This window comes from Onychostruthus taczanowskii, unplaced genomic scaffold, assembly GCF_017590055.1.
Source record: "Onychostruthus taczanowskii isolate IOZ18803 unplaced genomic scaffold, ASM1759005v1 scaffold1, whole genome shotgun sequence".
Taxonomy (NCBI): domain Eukaryota; kingdom Metazoa; phylum Chordata; class Aves; order Passeriformes; family Passeridae; genus Onychostruthus; species Onychostruthus taczanowskii.
The window spans coordinates 35447952-35466192 of NW_024496525.1; the positions used below are offsets into that span (position 1 = coordinate 35447952).

The 18241-nt window shown below is 39.9% G+C and overlaps 1 protein-coding gene across 2 annotated transcripts in view; it reads right to left on the reverse strand.

Annotated features, from left to right (window-relative positions):
• Positions 1-18241, reverse strand: part of MNAT1 (MNAT1 component of CDK activating kinase) — a 119043-nt gene that overhangs the window by 56529 nt on the left and 44273 nt on the right. For both annotated transcript variants that reach the window (XR_005952236.1, XM_041398244.1), the window contains exons 4-6: positions 17734-17837; positions 13621-13761; positions 8158-8283 (exon numbers count right to left, since the gene is read on the reverse strand). Coding sequence is in view for 1 of the 2 variants with exons in the window: in XM_041398244.1 (XP_041254178.1) it covers positions 8158-8283; positions 13621-13761; positions 17734-17837 (371 nt within the window). In the remaining variant the exon portion in view is untranslated. The remainder of the gene's footprint in view (positions 1-8157; positions 8284-13620; positions 13762-17733; positions 17838-18241) is intronic.

Sequence of the window (18241 nt, forward strand, 5' to 3'; positions counted from 1 at the left end):
GAGAAATTTTTTATTATTCTTTATTTCCCTGCCAGCTGTTTTTTTGGACTCTCCTCTCAGCCACCTTCTTTCTTTCAGTCAGATCCCTCCTTATTGCTCACAGTAACACCTACTCAAGCAAAGGTACATTCAGAGCTGTAAGACTCAGAAACAGGATGATCTCAGGCTGATTTAAATGACATTTTCCTTAGATTACTCTACAACATGTCTTTGTGCTATCTTAGCTAGTGGCAGGTCTGGCTGCTGCTTGGGATGGAATTTGGGCATCCTACATTAGAGCCTGCAGCCCATCCCTGCTCTTCTGTCCCAGTGCCTGCTCCCATACAGGCAAGGAGGCAAATGACAACCTGGCTGAACTCTTCCAGCAGCCTCCTTTCTCCCTATGAACCTTTTCATGGGACCAGAACATGCTGCATGTCACAGAAATGTCCTCTGAAAAATGATGGGGAAGAGTCAAGCATGCAAGTAAGCTCTTGGGCAACTTCAAAAATCAAACAGGACACTAAAAATCACAAACAAAACAAAAAGAAAACCTAAACCAATCCCCCCCTCAAAAAAAAAAAAAAAAAAAAACCCCAAAAACCCACAACAAAGAAACAACTCACCAAAAAAAAAAATTTAAAAACCCCTACCCCCTACCTAAGAACAGCTCCATTCCAAAAAGTGACAGCTAAAGCACAGATCTGCTCCACTGCTGGCCACAGACACTTTAACAAGCACATTGGTCATGCCATTCACTCCTGTACAATTAACACTGTTGGCATTATTTCATTTACTAAATTCCAGTCATTACAGCTGTGCAAACTTATGGGTCTAATTTGTATTTATACTAATATGTGTACATAAACATGTGCTGCTTTAGCCATGTAGAGGAGCCTTAAAGCAAATGAACAAATATTATTTTAACAGAGCAGTATCAGAGAGCCCAACCATAAAAAAGAATCAAGTCAAGCAGTTCTGATTATGTCTGTGCACCAAACAGCTTAATTTCAACTACAGCATATTTCCTAAGGCATTCCAAATTAAAATCTTGCAGAGAGCTTTGGGGAGACATAGCACTGCATTTTCAAAATGCAGTCTCCTTTTCCAAGGCCATTGCTGTGTAAATGAAGGGAGGAGAAATAACAAACACTGTCATTTACTTTGCCTTTTTTTCCTCCAGAAACATTTTCTTACCAACATAAGGAACAAAATTCATTAAGTCAACATCATGTGCTGAATGTTTATGCACTTTGATATAACAGTAATTACTTAGTAAGGCCAGAACCCAATTAATGTTTTAGACTTCAGTCCATGGGCTGGAGTGCACAGGAAGCATTCTGATGATAGATCACTTAAATAAAGTTTATTTGGCATACACTTCAAAACCCGAGTTCAGAAACTCAAAGCACAGTTCAACATGTATGTGCTTGACTCTTAACAAAACATCTTTATTTAAACAGAGGGCTAGAGATTTAGTATGACAAATGTATTTACTACTACTAATCATTTTCCATCAAGCTACTCGGAAGTTGCAGTCATATTGTATTTATAAACTTATGAGATTTAAGGGAGCAGTAGGTGGGTCACAGGACTGTGGATTACTTTTTAAATCCAGCATACTAATCCTAACTGGAGTTATATCTTCCAGCATATTTGGTGTCCCTCAGTTTATATATTTGAATTCTACATCCACATATTGTCAGAAATGGTAGAGATCCAGCAGCCATGATTTCTTTTTCCTCTCTTCAGAAATAGTATCCTATTCTTAGCAAATTAACAGTATTCTTAGTATTCTTAGCAAATTAATGCTCATTGTTAAAAACAAGACACTGTTACTGATGACAAAAATTCAATGCTAAAGCAATATGCAATGTACACTCTGAGTAGGAATAAGGAAATGGTGTTTAGCAAATGCAGGATCCCACTTGTCCCAGGGCTACCTGCACCCCTGTGAATCTCTGCTCCAGGGAAGCTGCTTGGCAGGAATGCTGCTTCCCTGAAAACCTCCATCAGAGACCCTCTGGAAAGTGCTGTGACTCCCCTGACTGGGGCATTTGGGTTTCCTCTGGAAAGGGATTCTGCTTCCTGGCACTGACACTGAGCCCAGAGTGTCTGAGCTGGGACACAGCCACCACACACAGGCACACAGACACAGAATGCTCAGTGCCACTGGATATTTTACCTTTACATGCACGTTCTCTAAACAAATATGCCTATTCCAAAAGGATCTATATGCCTAAACACACTAGTTACTCTTGAAAATAAGTGTTGTAATTTTGCTGTGATTCTAAACTACCAAGAGTTGCAAATATTCCACCCAGCTGTAAAAGAGAAATGTGTGTGGTATGAGCCAAACGAAGATTAAAAACAAAATACCAATTAAACTCAAACTGGCATTCATCTCAAAGAAATCAATTCCATCTGAACAATTCCAGTCTGAAGATAGACCAGCTGAGCTAACAGTGAAGGAGCCTTGATTGCTTTATTTTTTAACTTCAAGCAAAAACTAAAAGCACACACACAAAAAAAAAACAACCCACACACTGCACCAAAACCAACAAACCAACCAAGCAAACCAGAGCAGTAAGAATTGGCAAAGTAAGGCCCCCTCAGGAGCTGCACAATAGCTGTAGCCTAAACCACAGTGTGACATGCACCTCACTTACCTCACAGTACCTGGCATATGTCTAAGCAACTTTGAAGGAGCACAATTGATTAAAAAGGGTATTTTGACAGACTTTTTTGTGTTTGGAACAGGATTTTGGATAATTGCTCCACGAGCTATAAAAGAAACAGACTGGAAAACAGGAGCAGCCGCTGAGCAGTTGTTTGCACAGGAAGCAATATTGCAGGAAAAGGCAATAATAAAGAACAGTTAATTTGACCTGAGCTGATGAGGTCAATGTTTTAAAAGAAATAGCTCCACATAACGTAAAATAAGAAGGTTATTTCCCATCAGAATAATACTGCAAGTGTAAGACTGCACAAAATCTCTTCCCTAACACTTGTTATGTGCAGCTTAGTGGTAACACACATTCCTGAGGTGTCCTAGACATCCTGTGTCTGACACAAATCCATTCCTCTGAAATATTGGTTCTACAACTGCTCCCTCCTACAACCTCTGGCTGCTCCAGGCTGCACACTGCTCTCCTCAGCATCCAGCTACTAATAACCTGAAACTGCAAGAACTGGAATAAATCTGGGCAATATTCAGAGCCACAAAGTTATATTTAACACCGCTGCTGTGATTTGGACAGGGAAGCAGGAGCTGGAGCAGATATTTCACTCTTAATTCGCTGCCATTCAGGGGTGCTGTTGACAGGAGATGGAGCCCGGCTCAGCGGAAGAGCCAGGGGTTAGGAATTCAGTAGGGCTGGATCCTATTCCTTCTTCCTCCACTGCTCTGCTGGCTAATCCTGGGTGAGAACATCCCCTCCGGGCATCTGCTTCCCCTCCCTCCCTGACACATCTATTTAAACTGCAAATTCACTGGGGTAGGGACCATCTTGGTAATGATCAAGCACGTAGAACACTCTACACTAATAGTTCTATTAATAGATATTCCCACTGCTATTAAGTAATAAAACAAAAATGATGATAAGAATTAGAAGGTCAATGATGCATTACATTAATTCTGAGCTATTTGATATAAAATGCCAGAAGGCAAATTCTCCCAAGCAGGAGCAATCCAGGGGGCACCTATGTTGTTTTCCAGCATTTTTGGGCAATCCAATTAGAGGCAATTGAGTTTTTAACTGCATGAGATTACTCCAAGAATACCATCACTAGAGGCTAAGTGTCCTGGGAGGCTGGGGAAAGGGAGGAAAGAAACTGGAAGGAACAGAAAAGGGACAGACACACAGCCTGAAATGTGCTGGAGATGGCATGAGCTGAGCCAGTCTAAGGCACCCAGATTTTCTACAAACATGGAAACAGCTGGGCCACGGATTCAAAGGTTCTGTGCTCCCGGTTCAATGAATTAAGGAGGAGTTAAATACATCCACATTTCTATGCATTTTTAACCACAATGGTGAGGTAAAGCACAGATCTAGAAAAGCCTTCTACAGTTCTGTAAACACTAGAGACGTAAGAATGAAACTAAATTCATGTTAACACAATTCCTGTTGCATTTGCAAACTGCCATTTGTCTGCAATACATATGAGCATCTCTCTTACACCTTCAAATGAGCTCCACATTAAAGCTACCTAACTAGAAATAGTCATTACATTCAGCAAAAAACAGAAGAATGGTTCTCTTGCCAGACCTTGTTTTGCACCTTCTGACAAGCCCTAGAAATGCTGGAAACATCATTCTTTTCAGACAAACTGTACTCTTTTTGACAGCTGCTTAAGTCTGAACTATCACAATTGACAGGAAATCTCATTTTTACCACTATTGCAGCAATTAAGATTTTTTTTCTGTTTCAATCATCTTTACCCTGATTTGAGATTGGCTTTAATAAGACTGTTTTAAAATATTCAGATGTGCTGAAAGTATATTTCTTAATATGATAAACATGATAAGGAAAAAAGCCTGGCAGCACTGTCTCCCCCTACTCAAAGAGGTAAATCAAACTGATTGATTTGGAATGTAAGCTTTGTGCACAGAGGATAGAATTTACTGAAGAAGTTGAAGAGCAGACTACAGAGGAAAAACTGCTTCCACTTGAAAGGAGGAAAAAGAAAAAAGGAATTTCACAAAAGGAAAAGTGAAGGAGACCCTGTCCCCATGAGCTATTTGTCTGTCTCATGCTATAGGGGATGCTCTTGCTTAGCTCAGAAGACATTCCCTCCTCCCCCTGCAAGCAGAGGAACCCACAGCACTAACATGACACCTTAAATGAGCCAACTTCCTTGAGCATTGCCCAGGAGACTAGAATGGACATGCTCCTAACTCAGACACCAAGAAACATGTCTGATTAGCAGTCAGGCAGAAGAACATCTCTGACCAAGGAAAAAACACTTCTGTTCAAGCTGAAAAAAAACCCAGTGGATTGCCACAAGTGGCATATTTTCATACCCTTTGTGTAAACACCAGCTCCAGATCAGATCAGCTCAGCCAGCTCTGGCTTCCCTTCTTTTGAAACAAAATTAGAGGAAAACACCCATCAGAAAAGGTCAGTAGCCAAACTATTAGGAAAAAATAAAAGCCCAGGGGAAGGACATACACAGTGATTAATTAAATGTGCACTGCTAAGCCTCTGACAGTGGGCACAAAGCAGATTTTTCACACAAATGTACTGAATTTGCAGAACTGTTGTGCCAGAGCACTAATTAGAATTGCATTTCTTAAGAAATTCTCAGTACTCCCTCCAGCTCCCCCACCAATAGGAGTGGTGTGAACCCCATGGTTTAGAGGGGAACAAAGCCAAAGCAGCTACAAAGAGCACAAGAAAAGCTCCACCCACTTCACGTGGACACCTACGCAAAAGGAGTGGACTGAGCATCTCAGGTTCTTAGGAAAACACTCAGCCTGGCAAACAAGCATGTCCTAAGGTGAGTGCCAGGTGGGAATTCACCTTACACTGTCACTAGAACCCACCTTCATGGATCATGTGCAACGAGCAGAACTGCTTTTCACAAAACTAACCCTGCTCCAAAGCCAGCAAACTTGCACTTGATAACTACAGTAACTTTCCAAGATGCACCCCAATCCTAATCTGAAAACATCAAGAATTTGAGATTTCCTTGCATTCCAGAGCCAATTTCAACAGTGAGGCCAATTAACCAGCAGAACATTGTGTGAACTTTAGGTCTTATTCCTTCCTTCAGTTCCTATTTACATGGTGTTTGTTTAAGGTTACTGGTTCTTGCTACATTTAATGCTGCACTGCTCAGACCTGGCATGCTCTGTGCTAAGGAGGCACTTATTGTAAATTGAGTCATACCTGAACCATCTCCTCAACCAGAGGCAGAATGCAGCACACAGAGCAGATCTTTCTGCCTTTGAATGGACTTTTGTGGCTCCTATTCACGTTCTTTCTGATTTTTGCACTCAAGATGCAGCCAGCAGAACTCTGGAGCCCACAACTCTTCCCAATATTGCATTCAGGAGGAGAAGTCCTTTCCTGTTTATTGCTGGGCTATTCACATACCCAAGGCCCCCCACACATGCTGTGGCTGAGGGTCAAACTGGTTTTGCTTAGCTGAACTTCCAAATCCTCTTCCCAGAGCCTGTTATTTACTCTTCTATTTCTCATTTTGCATTTAACCTTACTAAAACACATTTCATTCAAATGAGGCCAGTTTGTCAAAGTGACCCTGTAAACTGCCAGTTTGCACATCATCCACAGAAATTCAACATCTGCTTCCAAGCACTGAGCTGCCTCCTAGCAGAACACCCACATAAACATTCCCAGGCTGTGGAACCAACTTCTTCAGAAATTACAAAGTCAGACACTTCCTTCATTTATTGTGCAGAGTATCAATATTGCTACTAGTGTACTAGAATTTGTAGTTTTATAATGTCATGTAATAAATAAATCAAACACCTGTAAAGAAAATAAGGAAACAATCATCTTTCTAAGCAAAACCTGTAATTTTGTTGGTGTAATTTTTTTAATGCAATCCATTTTCCATAAGTAGTAGTCACCAACTTCAAATGCTTCTATCATTAACTTTACTGTTAAAAAACATTAATAGAAATAAGTACAAATAAACTGTTCTTTTTCAATTTAGGACTCAGGTCAGTCAGGGTGAGGAAATTTCTGTTTCCTGAGATTGAACAAATTAAATTATTTATCTATTCACATTTTCTGAACACTGATGAATTAGCAATTAGTTATCTGGCATATCCCCTATCATTCCAAACATTAGTATTTAAATGTCCTGCTGCTGGAAATCTCTTCAGCCAAGTCTTTCATCATTCCTGGATGAAATTTACTTAGGGCTGCAGATCTCAAATGTCCACTACCACATACTGCATTTAATATTAATTTTGAAACAACTTAGAAAATACTTCCACTGTCCTCATCACATAACCTGATCTTCTTCCTTTGACCACAGAAAAGACACAGCTTTAAGAAATTCTGACAATATATTTTAACAGCAAGAAAAAGAACAGCCATTCAGACAGAGTATTTTTTAAACAGAACAACAGGCATTTTCTGTCCACTAGCTTTTCTACACAGACAAAATTTCTCACAAAGCATATTAATCTCCCCTAAACTGTTAGTTTTAAAAGAAATAGGAAGAAGATCAATTTACACCACAGGAAAACAAGAAAACAATCTGCACAGCATTGCAAAAACTGACACTGCTTTTGGAAAAATAAGCTGCAAATGCTTCCATATTGTGAACACTTTAACATATAATGAACACAGCACAAATATTCATGGCAAAAACAAATTGATTACTGTTAGGAAACTAGTTTGATGTACAGATTTTTGCTTTGCTGACTTCTTGGTTTGTTGAGGAGAGTAGAGAGTGTTAGCTATTTTTAAGACATTCAGTTTACCATTATCAATTCTAAAATACAAAGTCTAGAAGAAGTAGATTTTAAAAAAGTCTAAAAAGAGATTTAAAATAATACAAAGCAGAAAACCAGCAAGGTGCAGAAAAGACCAGTCACTCGTGCTCCCACCCCCAGCTGTACATTTATGTACACAGGCTGGTGTGTGCTTGGGCCATGTCATGACACAGAACAGGAATGCTGAGAGATCTTCAGCTGCCACCCTAAGGTGACACATTTGAAAAATGCTTGTTGTTTCCTAGAGCCAAATAACAATGAAAATAGAGTCCTTAACCTTGGCATAATTTCCTAGATCGTCAGTCTCATACTCACAGATTACTCCAGTGCTCAAAATAAATCTGAAGAAAGTGAGATGATTCTTGAACTTCAAAATTTTCAACGTCCAGAATTGGTACACAAACAAGAAAAATAATTCAATGACACCACAACTTCACAGGGAGAGAGGTACAGTTTGTTTTTTGACAACTACACAATGAAAATGTTCCATATATTTGTGATGACCCTTCTGGGGTGGATCATCACAATATTCCAACTAGCAGAATGATGAAATTCTTCAAGTAATTCCTAATTACTTATTTAATTGGAAGAGAACAGTCTATTTCATGTAACATGCAACTCAGGTTTAAGTGACCTCTGAATTCATATGAGGAAATATCCTTGATCTTCTGAAAGGCATTAAAAAAAACCAAACAAGCAAATCTTACCATTTTGATGCCAGTGGAAAATGTGACTGGCTTGACAGGTTTGGGTTTTTCCAGCTGCATTTCTAGCTGAGTAGATCTGTCCTTATGCTGAGCTAAGAGCAGAGAGGCAGGAAGATCAGAGCTCTCCTGTAAACATATGAGGAATAAATTTGAGTCCTAGACCAAAACAAATATTAATTAACACTGCACATTCTTCCAAACTGCAAGCTGTGACTGCAAGGCCATCACTAGGAGAACAGCAGAATGCCAAGTATCCTCTCCCTCAGAAACAGTTTACAGAAAACGAACATTTTCAGTAATAAGAAAAAGCTGCAGCAACTCCATAAATCAGAGTAACCTGCAAACAACCATTTTTATAGAATCCACATTAAAGACAATATAACAGGCTCCTTATTCCAACTGGCCAATGCAACAATATTTATTAAAATTTAAAAAAAAAATTAGAACTTAATCAGAGAAGGAATAATACTGAGTAGTATAACTTGGATCAGATGTTTATCTAAGACACATTCTTTCTCCCAATGAACTCAGACCAGTTTGAAATTGTTTCCCATTAGATTTCACCTGAGGCCGTTTGGAAATGATCCTTGCTCTGCTCTGCACAATGGCACTATTGTAAGTACAACCAACAGCATATTTATTTTCTCCTTCAGCAACTTATTTTTAGGGAAGCCAGCCAATTTTTAAATATATATATTTATATATATGTATGTATATAAAAAAAGTAGTAAAATGAATAGTTAAGCAAATGAATTACTTAAACTGTCAGGACAGAATGATTATTAGCATACATATATGGAAGTGCATTTTTGAGAGATCGGGAAATTATTGGCTAAGTAATTTTCTAAGAGACTAATGTGACTATGTACATGCACACAGAAATCCTTGAGAATTCCTGGCTAGAATTACCATGAAGTTGAGAGCAGGGAAGAAGTTCAGACAGATTCTTCCTGGACTGCTCTAGCACAGGATTTTATTCCTAAGGCCCTCACACATCACATTTACTTCTGTTTCAAAGAGCCAAGCAAATATTGAACTATGAACCACATTTGTTACTCAGAAAACCAAACAGATTTTATTAACAGGACTGTGATTTTTTAATTATTCAGTTCAAGGTAAGTAGTTGGATATTTTTAATGCCAAAGATGCCTTATTGTTTTGATGGTACCTAGAGAAATCCTCTGAACTGATCATGAAGAACAGTCACGTTGTACACTGACTTTTCACATTACTCTCCAGTCTTTTTCCTTCTCTATATATTATTACATTCCCTTTGCCTTACCACTAGAATGCAAGATAAAAGCAGAAAAATTTCAGAAGACAAGATCTGGTCCAGAATCACAAATGCAACATCTAAGGCACAGCTTCCTACTCGCATTTCTGTGATCAGCTGGGAAGAGGGGAGGGAAGATGCTAAAAATCTAAATTGCAGAGACATCTAATTTCTGTACAACTGGGAGAAAATTTGGACCACAAATGCACTAGTTTAGAGTCTTCTAGAAACACTATTTAGTGCTTCTTTCAACTGTTGTACATCTCTAACCTGCATGCAACAGCATGTGCTGTCAGCAGAGGTTAAAGATGTTGAACTCTTTCAATGACCAGATTTAACATGTTGGGGGAGAAGGGAAGAGTGGAAAACAGTCTCCTGTTCATTTTGTCTTTCATATTCCTTAAACACTCACTGCATTTCCAATAAAATGATTCAAGGAAGCCAATTTTTAACCAACTTCTCAGGAGTTCACACAATGACCAGTAACCAGATTACACAACTGTGGGAAATCCACAGTGTGCCAGCAAGTCACCACATCCTGATTGTTTGTCCTTTTGAATATGCCCAGAGCCCTTCTGTTAACTATTAACACACGTGGAAGTTCCAACCCTGTGTTTATCCATACCAGCAATTTTCTGTATGGGAAAACAAACTGTCTACACTATGAACAAAGCTGGTTCTACACAACAATTTCTGGAAGATTTGTCTCAAAACTCTTGAGCTTCTGGTGAAAGTGTGGATTTGACGTCTTTAACGCCTTTGCCTGGCTCCAAGCTATGCCACAGTCCAGGGAAAACCTGCTCCTCTGCCATGTGCTGCAGTCCCATTGTGCTCATGCCTGGGAATTATGGGCTGTTGAAGAGGAAAGTGCAAGTCCCATGAGACACAAGAGATCACATTAGAATCCTCTGTGTACATGTGAGAGTTTGTAGAGCACATAAAGAAAGGGTTTTAATATTTTACTCAGCCTGGATTATCCAAGGTTAAAAAAAATATCCCCAAACAAACAACAACCCAAAATAAAACACTCATATAGCTCTCCCAGTGATGCATAAAATGCATTTGAGACTGCAAGTCTAAATCACAACAGGGTATTGTGCTTTTAAAGTGAGAGGTTCTGTTGTAAAAGAAGTGACTTACAAAGAAGGTAACACAGAAATTGCCTAATTAATACAGAGAGGCAAAAAGGACCAAACTGCTTTTCCAGTGGCCTGCAGAGCCTGAGTCCCCCTGATCCCTTGCTGATATCCCCAGCACTTCACACTGGCCTTTCCCTCCCTGTTCCCAGCCAAGGATGGGTTCATGGAGCCTTGGCCCAGGTCCAGTCCTTTCTGCAGGAGCCCCTGCACTTCCCAGGCTGGCCAGAAACCAGGGCCCACTGCACAACATTTAGAATACCAAACATGTTTCTGTGCCTCTGGACTACCTAAATTATCAGCTCTTTGAAGATGGTACAGCATTCTCCAACACTTCTGCACACAATTGAGACCTTTGCTCCATATGAAACCACCATAAGTAACACATCTAATGACTCGGACCACCAAGATAATCAGAGGGAAGGAGCACCTCTCCCATGAGGAAAGGATGAGGGCACTGGGATTGCTCAGCCTGAAAATGGAAGGCTTTGGGGCGACCAAATTGTGGCTTTCCAGTTCCTGAAGGGAGCTGACAGAAGAGATGGAGAGAGACTCTCTACAACAGCCTGGAGTGACAGGACAAGGGGAATGGCTTCAAACTGACAGAGGGCAGGGTTAGATCAGACACTGGAAGAAATTCTTTACAGAGGGTGGTGAGGCCCTGGCACAGGCTGCCCAGAGAAGCTGTGGATGCCCCAACACTGTGAACGTTCAAGGCCAGGTTGGATGGGGCTCTGAGCAATCTGCTTTAGTGGAAGTTTTCCCTCTCCATGGCAGGGGGCTGGAATTCAATGGTCTCTAAGGACCCCTCCAACCCAAGCATTTCTAGGATTCCATGAGATCTGCAGCTTCATAAGATTTCAGTACTAAAGGTAAAATTAATTTCTTGACAGGGAAAATACCTGACATCTCTACTTGTACAAAACAAAAAAATGTGTCTTAATTATTTTTTTTGTGGCCCAGTGGCAGGGGCAACCTTTGGAAAAAAAATTGCCAAGATCCAGGAGGTCTGGGCTGCAGGCTGACAGATCAGGTGATCTGTCCAAAGGAGAAGACTCAAAACCAATGTCAGATTCCCACTTTCCTCTACTCTCACAATCCTGCAGAGTCAGTGGTGTTACCACTGGTATCTCTGTAGCCAGAAATTAATCCTTTTTGGCTTAGCACAGAACCAGCAACCACAGATATAGGATTATTTTTTAAGTTAATTCTTTACACTGCTGCTGCATATGCTTGGCTTTTCTCGATTAAGTTTTACTCATGATCAGTTTCATTTTCAGATTTGCAGCACAGCATTAGAGGGACTTCAGAGACCACCGGAAAAGTTTATTTCTTTAACAACCACCGGTTTTTCAGAGACTTTGTAAGTCATTACACAAACACTTCAGTGCTGGTTTTATAAACCTTAGTAATACTACAAAACAAGTTTTGGCTCAAATTTAAGTTGACACTGCCCCTTCAGAAACAGAAACACAACTTGAAACTGTCCAGTTTCCTCCCTCAGCCTTTAAAAATTATCTTTATATTGTTTTTAGAATATTAAAATATATTTTAATAGCAATACATACGCAATCACAGTTAAAACTACTCATTTTAGTCATGTTTTAAGGGTTATTTATAGCTATTCTTTCTGCAAGCCACCTGGTGAAGATTTCCAGTAAAACCAAACGCTGTGTAAAAAAAAAAAAAAATTAAACAAATAACCACACATCAACCACTGGTCTCTAGTCAGTTAGGAGTGTGTTTTAGATCAGGGTTTTAAAAATTTAGAAACTCAAAATCCATATTCTGAGAAATTAAATTCAAATTCATAGTGGAGTTTTTATTAATTTATCCACTATTCCTAATTGTGTGGACTGTAAAAGCATTTACCTTTAAAGTGAAAATAGGATGTAAAGATACAGGCTTGACATTTTTTTGAAAGACTCTTTCTGCTCATCTCTGCTTTTGCCTACAAAAGGAAAACCAGTAACAGGTTGCCAGGAATCCTGGCTTGAAGAAAGCCATCTATCTCTTCAGGAGGCCCTGAAACTCCTAAATTTCACTTAGATCCTCTCTCCATGTCACTGCCTGCTGCCCTGGCTCAAAGAGGAACTCTGCTTTTTCAGGAAAGGTAGAAAAGCATCTGTATCATGAATAAGAACTGAGACTACAAAGCAGGAATTAACAGTGTATTAGTATGAGATGCACTGATATAAGAGAGAAAATATCATTTGGATATGCCAAGCAGCTTTAAACCACACTGACACAGCTGAACACAAGTATGCATGCATAGATACTTCTTTTTTCTGATTTCCCTCAAGGTTACACACAGGCTGTGTGTACACAGACTGTCCTCATGGGTGTTAAACCCGTGAATATCTGTACACACTCTTGTATTGAAAAAACTGAGATGTGAACCTTAAGTAACACATTTAGTGAGTTTCTCTATGCCCTCACATGATTGCATTTCAGATGCAGAATCAGTAAATTAATCAAGATTACCATGATTTCCAAAAGCAGCCTGAGTTTTCCTCTGTTTGTCTATACAAAGCTTCAGTCACTTCAAAAAGAACAACTTGTACAGGAGAAGTGGCAGTAAGAGAACAGGACACACTCAAGGCAGAAAACTTCTCATTGTAGTAGTTTTTGCATACAAAGGGACCACCAATCATTTAGGTGCTCTGACTGAGAAAGGGCTGAGCAATGCTTGGATAACTCCTGAGGTTCCTGTCCCCTGCTCTCCACCATCTCCACTGCAGAGGTGGCTGAGTCAAGAAGCACCTCCTGATGACCTTTTTGCTTCCACACACCAGACTCTCAGCCACTACTCAGAACTGCTGAACAAGCCAACAGTGGTAGAGTTGAGCTCCAAATCCCAGAAGTAGTCTTCATCCAGCCCCTAGCTTACCAAAAACCAGAATGGTTTGCATCATTGAAATAAATAACAGGTGAGAGAATGGAAACACAGAACACACAAAACAGGGAAACAGGATAGATCTGTTAATTCCACACAGTGATAGAGATGGATGTCAATGCTACTGAACTTTCAAAGTCTCTGCTTTTGTTACTCACCAGATCATCCAGGAGTTCCTGTTTCTTCTTCCTTTTTATCATCTGCTGTAGCTGTTCTTCCTTCTGCATGAACAGCCGCCTTTGTTCGCTCTCCTGCCGCTCTACCTCCAGAGCCTCCTCCAGCTCCTCCTGCTCCCGAGTCTGAGAGGGAAATCAGAAATCAGCTCACAGCAACCCCACAGCTCCACTGCCCCCCAGGGGACCCCACACAGGCCAGGCAAGGGGAAAGCAGCCAAATTCTACCTTTTAAAGCAGAATTTTAAGGTGATTATGGATGACTATTCTACCTCCTCACTGTCCAGTGTAAAGTTAAGATTTTTAACTTGCTGCTTGCTGGAGTCAGATTCGACTCCTTAAATGTTAGGGAAGGGGGATTCCCTACACTTTCATTCTCATGTGAGCCCCTCTTGGCTCCCACACATCCTATAACTCAATGATGTAAGTAGGGTGAACAAAAACATAATCCCACAATACTGTTCCTGATCATCCCACTCATCAGCTGCGTCTTCTTTGCAAAGCACACTGTGCTTATCCGTGGTGTAGAAGAAAAATGAGAAATCACAAATATGTGATTTCTATATCTTTAAGCATTTAAGCATTAACTGTGGAAATGTCACATTTTCAGAAAATAAGGAATTTTTCCTATAATCTGGATTGCAGTCATGTGACATGAGATGAAAAGAAAGATTACTAGTACAAAATGACAAGTTTTTATTACAGATCTATTTCTTGGCAAGTATTTTTTAACGTGCAAACTATTAGGTAATCTGTATTTGAAAATCACAGTGAAAGAATAAAAAAACAGAATAGGGTTCAGAGACAGAGGAAAATAAGAGCACTAAACAATTATATAAACAAGGTGGATCAAAAGAATGTCAGTTTGGTTGCTAGAAGGTACAAGGAAAAACATACAGGAAACATTTTCCAAATCTTCTCCATCTAACATAATAAAGCAAAAGGAGATGCAGTAAAAAAGGCAAGATAATTAAAATTTTATAACTTAAATGATTTATTGATGAAAGGAGTTTCAGCAGAACATCACAGGGGAAGACACTGATCTCTTCTCTGTGGTACCAGACCAGGACCTGAGGGAATGGCCTGAAGTTCTGTCAGGGGAGGGTTAGGTTGGATATCAGGAAAAGGCTCTTCACCCAGAGGGTCGCTGGCACTGAACAGGCTCCCCAGGGCAGTGGTCACAGCCCCAAGCCTGGCAGAGCTCAAGGAGGGTTTGGACAGTGCCCTCAGGCACAGGGAGGGACTCTTGGGGATGGTGCTGTGCAGGGCCAGGAGCTGGACTCAGTAATCCTTGTGGGTCCCTTCCAACACAGCTTCTTCTGTGATCATTATTGAGGCCAAGACCATAATAAAGTTTATTCTAATCATCAAGCTATATCATAAAGCACAGTTACCTAATAAAAGCCAGAATATGCAAAAAAAAAAAAAAAAAAAAAAAATCCCTTCACAGACAGATTGAGCCAGTGGGTCCCAGTGGGTCCCAGTTACTCCTGGGAGATCTCATCACCTGCCACCAGGCCAACAGAAGCTGCTTCCTGGTCACCAATCAGCAACCACCTGGAATTGGGCTCTCTCTGCATTTAGTGAAAGGAAAAAAACAAACAAGAAAATCCCCAAACTTCTAGCTGAGGTTATGTCTGAGAATTAACGGATTTAGTTAGTTTGGTCAACAGAAAAGCTTGGGGTCTTTGAGACATTCCAAGGCTCTTCCACATTTATCTCTAAAGACTGCTTGGAATTTGCACTGAAACAGAAGAAAACTGGTAGGGAAGTGCTGACAGACCTAGTCTGAAGAAACAGCCCAGAAAAATTATAGTCTGAAATAAGTAAACTGATAAACAAACCTAAACCAGAGCAGACTACAGGAAAATGGAAGAATTATCACATGTCAGATCGAATTCTTTAAACAGTAAAAGAGAAGAGATGTGTTCAATAGGCAGCAAGGGTTGTGTCCACACTAAAGATAATCTAAACACAGTCCTAATATGTGAAGGGAAAGATGATGAAGTGAAGCCTAGAGTAATCCCAAGCCTCCAAGTGAAGAAGTAAATAGAAAGTAAAATCACGTTTCACCACATTCAGGAAAGGATAATCAGGAAAACATGCACATTCACATCACAGAATCCAGACACAACTATTTCAAGACTGCACAAAGCAGCAAGTGAAATTAAACATCCAGTGATAAAGCAGGAAGCAACAAGTTACCCTATGACTGGATAAGTGCAAATATTTAAGAGAGAAACACTGGAAAAGCTGTAGTCCCCTCAGGGTGCAAGGTTTTCTAAATAAAAAGTGTATATAAATATCTATATATTAAGAAAAACTATAATTACAGGAACACCAAGATCTTCACTTTTTTTTTTTTTTTCTAAACTACAAGAGAAGAACAGTCTTAGAATCAATGTGTTGCCAGCAGAGATGGGAAAACAGAGTTCCTTTACGAGAGGCATTAAGATCTCTGCATTCAGTTCTGGCCCCTTCTGCTTGCCAAACACAAATCACACTGGAGCAGGCAAAGGGCAACAAAAACAACAAGAGGGACAGAAAACATCTATATCCCTCAGAAGCAACCTATTACAGTGGACAGAAAAATTTAAGCCAAGAGTGTAGGGACCATGACTGGCCATAAGAAGTTTAAGCAAGAAAGTAGGACACCTTTTACCACACATGGAGAAAAGACATTCCAAAACTTGCTAAGAGGAGCTGGAGAGGAAAAGCAACCCTTCAGCTTTTAGGAGAGGGGGAAATTTATGGGCAGGATCATGCAGTTTTTGTAATAACCACTGTGTAAAGTCTATTATTATGTTTCAATTGTTGAAAAAGAAATTATGAATGTTTCAAATGTTAAAAAAGAAAAAAAAAAAAAAGATAAGCGTTTCCAGCTCTTCAGTGAGTCTGGATTCACACAGGCTTGCCCAGCTTCCAGCAGCCAGCCTCCAGCACAGCAGGACTGTGGAGCACAGCAAACAGAAGTCCTGGGGGCTTGAGAGGGTACAGGGCACTACAGAGCTGCTTGACAGCATCACACAGCCCCTGCACAGGCTGTCAGAGCCACTTCCTCGAAGGGAAGGTGGGCTGCAGGCAGAGCTGTTCTCACTGTGACCCCAGAGGCTGCAGCTCCATTGTAAAATAAGACACACAGCCAAAGCTTTGGCAGGTCTCCTCAAGCTCTGAAGCAGAGGATATTGCACAGTGTCAGAGACAGGATAACAGATCAGAGATGGACCCCTAGGGAAATTTCCTTGCCTTTAAAAGGAAGAGGTTCAAACAAACATTTTTCAGATTCCAATCTCCTCCTGTGAAATCCTAGAGCTAAAGAAATCACCCAGAGTTTTGCCACAGACTTCAGGGGAGTGAGGATTTCACCCCTACTGATTTGAAAGCAAGCCCTTAGTGCAACTGGATTACAAACACAAACCCTTGTTATGTCACGCTCTGGGCAGACATTTTCCTTCAAGAACTGATAACAATGTGTATTTTTATGCTGAAAAAATATTTAACGGATTAAACTTTTCTTACAGGAATAAATGCATGCAAGTTTATTTTTAAAGAACAAAATGATATGTGAGCCATAATTTAATGAATGAATCTTCAAAGAACCCTGTGTTTTGCATACAGATTATATATACAATATCCCTGATGTTACTGTTATCAGCTCTTGAACAAAAGTTTTAATGTTTGTTTCAACATCTTTCATTTCAAATTTTGCATAAACCAGGCCTGTGTTTTGCCTCAGTTTTACAACCCTCTCCTGGGAGCTTCATAATGTCTGAGTCTGGATTCCTTTTTTTCCTTCAGATGAGAAAGGAACGATTGTCCTGGTGTAGGAATGAACTTCATCTCTCCTGGACATTGTCCAACGACACTGCCAGCACACATGCCGTGGTGATGTATTAGACACAGGCTCTACTGCCTGCCCCTCTCCTCAAGCCCTTCCCAAAATAAAGCAGAACTACATTTCAACTATCAACCTCAATATTTAAATACAAAGAACTCTGCATAGTGCTTTCAGTTTGATTTGTTTTAAGAAAGTACTCCACAAATCCTTTAATTCTTTAACAAATGAATAAAAATTGTAGGGGAGGGAAGTTAACTAACCAGTTTTAACTTATTCTTCTGAATGACTTCTTTGTTATCCTTTTGATACAGCTCCATTTTCTTTTTGGTGTTCTCCAAGTCCACATTGTTGGTCAAGTTGAATACTGCATAAATATTATAAAGACAGAAAGCAAAAGTATTAGGTCAGCATGCATGACTATGACAAAGAAACACTATTCTTATGCTCTCTATCCCTTCTAGCCAAATATAAACATTGCAGTAACAGAACTTATTTAAACATGCCATATAAAGACAGAGACAATCTGCTAAGTCACTGCACTTCAACAAAAGCCAGCAGAGTTTCTGTAAGCTTACACATCTGTAGGAGATTAAAATTTGAATCTTGCATCCTATTTTGTGACACTGCAATGATACACATGAATAATGATCATACTATTCATAAAACACTGAACTTTTCAAGTAGCAGTTGTAACTAAGAACATGGTGATTCCTATAAAATCCAATTAGACCAAACACAGGCTTATGAAGACAAGGTTGGAAATTAAGT